Genomic DNA, 9,465 nt, shown 5'->3' with positions numbered 1-9,465 from the left:
GAACTGTTTCCTATGACTTTAATAGTTTTCTATTCAGTCACGTGACAATGGCTTGTAAAAGCACACTCCTAGACCTGTTAAAAGAGTGTGGTGGAAAATTGGCTGCTAAGATGATACGTGCATATAAATGAACTCCTTTGTTGTGGCTTTCACAGAAATTTCCGGCTTAGGCATGGCAATGTATGGTAAATATCCCATTTGTTCAAAATAGACTGTCAAGCTGCAGAGACTACTGGCACTGAACAAAGCGATCATACTGACCTGTTGGCTAGGCTGGTGGTGAAGACATACACTACTTGCTGAGGGGGGCGAGGATGCAGATCTGTGCGAATACCAGGTCCACCTAGTGCTGGACCTCCTGGATCACTAACATGGCCTGTGGCAGATGAACCAGAGTGGCCCTGACTAGGACACATCACATGCTCACCTGTGAGAAGAATTTTTTTTTTTTTAATTTGTAATGTGTGATAAAATATTTGTAATGGCAAAAAACGAATCGTGTTACATACAGTATTTATAAGTTTTACATAGGTCACTTGATGCCATATGTTTTTTTTTTTGACAAAATAACATTTCACATTACAAACACTGGAAGCAGTGATTCACTTGTAAACATGTATGCCCAACCACCATTTTAAGAAAAGGTAAAAAGCAATAATATTTTTTTTTTATTTATCAAATACATATGAAATATTTTTTATTATTATTTAAATATTACTCATAAATATTAAAAACTGTCATAATATTATAATTATAATTAAATATCAATCCAATAACCTAAATGTTTGTTTACTACCATAAAATCTTCCAGAAAACCACAAGGAGGAGCTAAATCCCCCAGAAAACTTCCCAGACCTTCAGTTCCATTATGAACGTCTGATGGCTTAACATTTACGTCATGAATTTATGTGGGCAGATATGAAACACTGAAGATTTGTACAAAATGAAAAACAAACAGGCCATTTTCTGTCTCATGAATGTCACACAAAATGAATTTTTGAAACTTTGATTCATCTTAATCCCTTTAAAATTTTGATATGACTCAGGCAAAGTCAAGGTTACAGAGCGGGACATTTTCCTTAAAGGGCAATACAGAGTTTGTTAGGGGTGTTGTGTTGCGCTTGTGCAGGTAATGTTACACGACACACCTTCAGTCACGTGTCTATACACAGATAAGGAAGGCTGAGCTTACTTCACAAGAGGGGACAATAGCTTTTAAAGCTCAATGTCATACCTCTAATACTATTAAATGGCAAGTTCACAGTCAAATGCCAACAATACATTTTAAATTTATAATATTTCAAGTGCTTTTTCATATACAAATGTCACTATAAGTTGTAGTTAATGCCTTAGGAACCATACTAAACCCATTCCAGTTTAGTAATAGTGAACTCACTGGTATAGAAAAATATCATAAAAACGAAATTTACAATACAGCTGATTGTTTCCCCAAGTTTTCTTCTGTTTTATCAATAACTTTATGCCAATTGTCAGTCATGAGCAGTTGTTTTAAAGTGATATTTCACCCATGAAATTATTTCATCATTTACTCCTGATAGTTCTCCAAACCCCCACACAAGGAGGTTTAGGCATTACATTTACAGTCTCAGTTACCATTCATTTTTATTGCATCCCTTTTTAAACTGTACAGTGAAGGTTTGAATTGTGACAAAGGTTGACAATCAGATAAACTTCTCCTCTTGTGTTCCACAAAATAAAGTCATACAGGGTTTGGGTAGACATGAGTGTCCTTAAATGAAGACAAAACCTTCTTTTTGGTCGGACTATCCCTTTAAGACACTTATTTCTGTTTTTCTTTTTCTTTTCTATTTTGGCCTATGCAAACAAGTCTTCATACAGTATGCCTCCTTTGTGCTGAGAAGCTGTTTGGGTGAATCTCATGTGACCTGTCAGGAACATGCCCTAGTCATATTATCACCCCAAAATCAAAAGAAAGAAACACAAATATACATACATACATATATACAGATATATATTTTTATGACAATTGATCACATTCGCACCACCTTCATTCTCTTTATTGTAATGCAGTGGTAGGTTCATACACTTTGAGACATTCAAATCTACCACGCTGATGATACATACGAGAACCAATGAAATTTAAGTGCTGTCAGCATAGATAAACTCAGCAAGTGTTGAATCCCACATCTTTAATATGATGCATTATGCACTGTTGCATTTTATACATATACCTTTATTTCTTTCAGAATGTCATTTTTTTTAGCGCCATAAAAACGGATGTTTATATGGAATGATATGGAAGTAGCAGTGCAGTTCATAACTGTTAGTAGGGCTGTTTTTTTCTCAATCTGTTTTTTGTTTGCTGTGCAAACAAGCCTTCACATGCTTCTTTCTCAGATTCTCTCTGGTACAGAATAGCAGGTAGCACAGGGCGTGCATACACTCCAGGATTGTGGTCAGCAACTGACAGATGCACAACCAAACGCAGACAGACAGACACACACACACACACACACACACACACACACACACACACACACACACACACACACACACACAAGTGTGAAGTGTTGCAGTGGAAGACGAATGACTGTTTTAACATCTGATGGTTGGCCAAGATCTAAATGGTGTGCATTTATAAAAGTAGTTTTGTTGGCTTGTCTATCTATCAACATTCAAACTTTAAGCTAATAAAACAAATTTTCTGGTCACGCTTTCCCAAGACAACAAAGTTTGTCTTGATGAACTTTTTATGTAGTCGTGTATTTATTCTTTGTTTGTGTGTGTATGATATAATTGTATTTATCAGATTATTGATATTTCAATATTCTTACTTTTCTTTTTTGTTCTTTTCTTAATATACCTTTATTCATTTCCGGGGTTCTCAGAAGTGGAAGTCATCATGGTTGAGTAAACTGTTACAGTGGTGAACAGAAACTACAACAAATAGGGTAAGATGGGGGAAGAAGCCCCCTGGGACAAGATAACCCCACTCACCTTTAATTGTCCTCTTGACCACAGATAGCGACAAAACTCACTTCAGCATATTTATAAATTGCTTGCGCACTAATTCATTTTGACATTTCATGAGAGAAATGGTATTTGTGAGAGTAATTTCATTAGAACAATTTTGAGGTAAATTGGTCTAATTTTCTGATATTTCAAAAAGTTTATATGTGAATTTGTTCACTGTGCACTAGAAAAACTTATTTAGATCTGAAGAAAGAAACATATATTTTCTGAAGTGTAAAGATAAAGATGGCCCCCCCAAAACGGGACCCCAGGGACATCTTGACACAAAATAATAGGTCGCTTGAAAATGTTAAACAAAGTGTTAAAGAGTGAGTGAGAGGGAATTGGAGGCATTAGATTAGAGTATGTGTGTGTACAAATTGGGGATGCAATATATATAATAAAGAAAATACAAATTTTAGGTTATAGTATTTATAATTAATTACATTGTCAAGATGCACAATTTTACCAATTCAGTTAAATTGTCCAAAAATACAATTATTAGGATTAATTTGGTCTTTACATAATATGTTCTGTAAAGATCAGATGACAGCTGGGCCAAGATGTCTCCGGGTTTAGGGGGTCATTTTGCCCCAATGGGGGGGCAAGATGGTCCCCTTTCATAATTTTACTTTTTGTGCCATTACAACTAAATTGTTCATTGTTTCCATTTGATTCCCATTCCTAATGTGCTGCTTAATAATAGTTAGTAAGGTAAGTGCTAAGGTTGGATTAAGGGATCTAAAATATGGTCATGCAGAATAAGGCAATATATGGCAATATATTAATATGTGCTTTAAAAGTACAATATAAACAGCCAATATACCCTAGTAATATGCATGCATGTTAATAGTGAGAATTGGTCCTTAAAATAAAGTGTTACCAAAAAATTGATTGATTTTGTTGGTCAGAAGAGAGAAAGATGTCCAATTTGCCATCACTCCATCAGCTGTTGTATTAAAAAACACCCATTACAGTTTTTTGTATGTAATGCCAGTATATATATATATAATATATAATATATAATAATAACTGTAGTAATCTGTAAAAAGGTAAAGTACACTAAATTGTTTTCATTATTGTAATTCAGTTCAATCTTGTTTTTTTTTTTTTCAAATTCTGATATATAGCTGAATTACAACATTTAGGTTTTTTTTTTTTTTTTTACACTGGATCAACAGCACTGTGTGTTTTTACAACGACGACGTCAACCAGACGTTTGTGTAAACAGTCTACAGGAAGAAACATTCATTAAGGTTTATAAGACAGTATTTATGTACAGGTTCAGACTGGCAGGCTGTACTTTATGTGTGTGTGTGTGTGTGTGCGTGTGTGTTTGAACTCACGGTGAGTGGCAGAAAGGGGTTTCTCATCCTCTTCCTCAGTTTCGGCCCCTGAGCACCATTCATCACCACTGTACGGCTGCTTTCTCTCCAGCACACACCGGCGTTTGCTGCGCATCACTCCCTCTACTGGACACCATTAGGAAAAACACAAAGACACAGCGATGTAAACATATTTAGAATCAATTACACATATTTATATAAGACAGTATGGTTTCTATCCACACTGATATAAGCCAATGCCCACAATCTGTCTCAAAAAGCAAATTTAAAACGGATAGCATTCTCACAAACTCCAGACACAGAGTACTCCAGAAATGTTTTGGCATTTAAGCGGAATGAGAGGACACACAAGGCCTCCAAAGCCTTGAAACATCCCCTAACCTTGAATACCAGACACAGTGAGGGAGAAAACAAGGGAGAGAGAGAGTGAAAATGAGAGGGAGAGAGAGAGAGCGAGCACAGCGTTAGGTTGTGGTGTCCTGTTGGCGGCGGGCAGAGATAAAGCTGACCTTTTCTGCATCCTCTTTTGTTCCCAGCAGACATCAGTTTACATAAATGAGTGAGTCATCTCTCTCTCTGGTCTACTTTCGCTTTAATCATTGGCCCTTTCCAGGTGTGGCAGTCGAGTGGTCTGAAGTGGATGGGTGACTTGCATTTCATTTGAATGCCTTTCTGTTTGCTTTTCTATCGGGTGAACAATATAAGCAGAGAAAGAGAAAGAGAAAGACAAGAGAAAAGGAAAGGTTCCCTGATAAAGAGCTGGATAGAGACAACGTTCTCACTTCCCCATTTCTGATCATCTCCACCATTATTTTTAACCAAAACTAAAAGTAGAATCAAGCATTCCTCCAAAAACCAAAAACTTTGATGACTTGACAGTCCATCATTGCTATTATGATTTAAAAAAATAAATAAAATATAATAATAATAATATATAAATAAAAAAATAAATATATATAAATAATATATAATAATAATAATTAAATTAAATAATGAAAATAATATGTATTTATGCAATAAAAATTACAATTTTGTTTTTGTATTTTGTTATAATAATTTTTACATTTTAAAAATATTCAAAAATAAAATAAAAATAAAACTAACAAAGTTCATCATTATTATTGTGGGGGGGAAAAAAAATTTTTTTTTTAAGTATTTTTCCTTTGAATTAACATGATAAAATATTTTAGTGTACTCCGATAAATAGTAATACTAGAGCTGTCAAACGATTAATCGCATCCAAAATAAAAGTTTTTGTTTACATTATATGTGTGTGTATATGGTGTATATTTATTAAGTATATATAAATACAAACGCACGCATGCATATATTTAAGAAAAATGTTATGTTTATATATTACATATATTTATATATAATATAAGAATATAAATGCACATACATGTAAATATTTTCAAAATATATACAGTATGTGTGTGTATTTATATATACATAATAAATATACACAGTACACACACATATATTATATAAACACAAACTTTTATTTTGGATGCGATTAATCGCGATTAATCGTTTGACAGCACTAATTTAAACTATTTTTTAATTCAGAAAAAAATGACCTTTTCAAAGGGAAAATAAGTTTATTTTTCTGACCCCGTTAGCAGATATTTGTTCTTGTTTTAAGCATAAACTCATTTCATTTAGATACATTTCTCAGAAAACAAGACTTCATCTCTTTATTTTGCATCTCAGGTAAATGTATCTTGCCTTAAGGAAGCTAGATATTTGTACTATAAAATACTGAGATATTAATTTTTTGCAATGCATGCAACATTAACTTCATGACTTTACGAATTTACGAGTTTCTGCTTTGATTCAAGACATTTTTAAGGAAAGGTGAATTAAGACTTACATTACTATTATGATTTAAAAAAAAGTGTACTCCAATAAAGAATAATATTTAAAATTAAAAAATATTTAAAACATCTTAAAACGAATAAAGTTACGTTAATATAATTTTTTCTAATAATTTATAAAAAAGATCAATTCTATTTTCAACAATAATAACCCCACCTTCTAACTTCCAGACAGGTGTGAGTGTTTGTGTGAAAGAGTGAGAGTGTGTATGCACACACAAAAGAGCTTCAGTGCTATTAAAGGAAGCCCAGATTACTCAGTTTCTCAAAATCACTCTATTGCCCCGTTATTTCCCCTGATCTCTCTCTCTAATACACACATGGCATACACAAAGCACCAGGCAAATGGAAATAAAATAAGAACTGCACAATGAACCAAACAAAAAGAAATGGCACACACACAGTGAAAAGAAAAACACGCCTCCGCAATCCAAGAAGAGAAGACCTGTTATTGCCTTTTATATTGGACAGAAGCAGTTTGGCTGAATCTCACGAGTCCTGTCAGCAACACGCTCTGGTCATATTTCAACCCAAATCAAAAGAAAGAATAAGAAGGTACATTTTGCATAGATAATATGCATTTTTATGACAATTAAGCACATTCTCACCATGTACACTTGTCATTATTGTAATTTAGTCGTGCAAGTCTCATTCACTTGCACACATTCAAATCTACCGCGCTGTCAGTGACGGTCACAATTCCAAGGAGCATGAGTTGATTCTTGCATCTTTGATATGATACGTTATGCACTGCTGCATTTAATATCTAACTTTCTCCTTCCAGAATGTTCATTTTCTGTGGCATAAAACCTGGTTAACAATAACATGGACTGACACTGAACAGCATCTTATCTGTAGTGGCATTCATAACTGTTACTAGGGCAACCAGAACTAGAAATGCAGACTAGCATCAGATCTGTATAGCAACTGCTGACATACAGCAAAAAATGTCATTGGTGGTGTGAACAGCTCTTCAGTGATGACACAATTTTAATTTTGGTGAAGGATTCCTTCCATGATGCTCCTGGCAAACCTTTTTAATTTATCTAATTTATTACATTTAATTATTTCGGAACATCGTAAGAACCATTTAAATTTTTTAACCATTTAAATAATTATATTTTATGCATTCATTTTATGCATTTTTATTTTTGCAACAATGAAATAGAATAACATAGACCTACTGATAAAAAGTTTGTTCACTTACATTATTTTCAAATTTATATTAACAAAAAAGTGAATAATTTGTTTTTACTTTTAATAGGATACATGGAAAAAGAAGAAGAAAATATGTGTGTGTGTGTGTGTGTGTGTGTGTGTAACATAGTAGTAGGCCTATGTTTTGTAATGCCTTTTTAGCACTCTATAGCAAAAATTAATTTATGAAAATTAATGAAAATGCAATGATCACTATTAATAATAATGGGAAAAAAGTAAAACATCCACACCAATTACAATAATGAGAATTTGGGGGAAAACTGTACTTAATGGTCTTGAAAATAATAATTTTAAAAAATCTCAGTGGTCTTAAAGTTCTTCCTGCAAAATATAATAATTATATAGTTATTTTTTGACTTTGGTGTTGGTGTGAAACATGACACGGACTTGTTTTCGTCAGAATCACTAAACCACATAAGGGAACATTGTGTGTGTGTGTGTGTGTGTGTGTGTGTGTGTGTGTGTGTGCGTGTGTGTGTGTGTGCAGTATGGGACCTGTTGACATTCAGGAACTTGTTGCATAGAGTCTCCCTCCCCCTCAGTCTCTCCACCCCGCTCTATTCTACTTCCTGTCTGAGTGCGGAGTCTCTCTCAACCCCCGCTTAATTAGTGAGTGACACACACAACAGGACAACCAACAGGAAAACACAAGCACTTGCACATTTGGCGCTGTTCCAGGAGCATAACATCTGATACACACATATAAGCATGCACACACACACACACACACGCTCAGAAAGGTCAGGGCATTTTGGGGTTGCTGAAAACAGCCAGTTTCATCTTCACTGTGTTTCCAGTTGAAAGGGGAATTCCAGAAGTGTGGCCTTTTTTAGATTGTTGATCGAGAGATACAGTGATACATGAGTAAAGTGAGTTTGGTTGTGCACTACATATTGAGTATCACATGTGTATGTATGAATGGGTGTGTGTGTGTGTGTGTGTGTGTGTGTGTGTGTGTGTGTGTGTGTGCGTGCGTGCGTGCGTTATGCAAGTCTCCCATAGGCTGAGTTTTAATTATTGGCATAAAGTCTGGTCCACGTTACTGCATATTCTGGCCACTCAGAAAGGAAAAGACCATCTAAACAAGCGATTTTTCATTCCAAGCAAGAGCATGAAGCATGACCCCCTTTCTAAAATAGGAACTCGTTTAAAATAATAAGCATAATATTATAATTAAATTATTAAAGCCAAAACTAATTATTAAAATATTATTTCGATAATATTGACTGTCAATATCAAAATCAATATCAGAGTCTCACAAACTAATATCCAGTGGTGGAAAGAGTACTGAAAAAATATACTCAAGTAAAAGTACCATTACCTTCCAAAAAATGTAGTGCGAGTAGAGTAAAAGTACTTGTCCAAAAAACTACTTGAGTAAGAGTAAAAGAGTAGCCTATTTAAAAGTACTCATGAGTATTGAGTAGTGAGTACTGAGCTGTGGATTCTACCTCCTCATAATAAACGCTGTACACCGCAATTGATACCTATTAAAAACATTGTACATCCTGTAATTCACATTATCTTGTTTGTCATAAAGAAGCCAACTCTTTAAAATACATCAAAACAGCACGGAAACAGTATTCAGTTGAAGAAAAGATGAAAGTTATTCTCAGTACAATCATCCCCATTTAAATCATAAAATTTGAAAAAAAAAAAAAAAAGATTTAAAATCATGTGTCAGGCCACTGAGACAGCATGCTGTTGTTGCACATAAAATATTAATGTTTAGAACAGTGCAAATACAAACACCATTAGAAACTCATAGTTCAGCATCACACACCATGATATGGGTTCAAATGAGAGCCCATTTCTCTCCAAAACGGTGCCAGTTTGAGCGTTTTGCAATAAAGAAATAAAAATAACTAAACTTGATAATTTATGTTACAATTTTAACATAAATGCACATTGTTCTAGAAGGATGGCAAATTGTTATGCTGATAATTCAATTTGTAAGGAAAAATGCATTAAATAGAGAGTTATTTCTGGGGAAACTTTTTCAAAGGAAAACACACACACACACACACACACAC

The 9,465-nt window shown here is 34.1% G+C and overlaps 1 protein-coding gene across 1 annotated transcript in view; it reads right to left on the bottom strand.

The window, feature by feature from the left end:
- The window catches only part of bcl9l (bcl9 like), a 54,137-nt gene that overhangs the window by 5,301 nt on the left and 39,371 nt on the right, over positions 1-9,465 (bottom strand). Inside the window, 2 exon segments of the mRNA XM_016490640.1 lie at positions 262-427; positions 4,341-4,466. Of these exon segments, the coding sequence (XP_016346126.1) occupies positions 262-427; positions 4,341-4,466 (292 nt within the window).

This window comes from Sinocyclocheilus anshuiensis, unplaced genomic scaffold (assembly GCF_001515605.1).
Source record: "Sinocyclocheilus anshuiensis isolate Anshui unplaced genomic scaffold, SAMN03320099.WGS_v1.1 scaffold569, whole genome shotgun sequence".
Taxonomy (NCBI): Eukaryota; Metazoa; Chordata; class Actinopteri; order Cypriniformes; family Cyprinidae; genus Sinocyclocheilus; species Sinocyclocheilus anshuiensis.
Note: the sequence above shows the minus strand (reverse complement) of the source record. Positions and strands in the feature narration are given on the sequence as shown.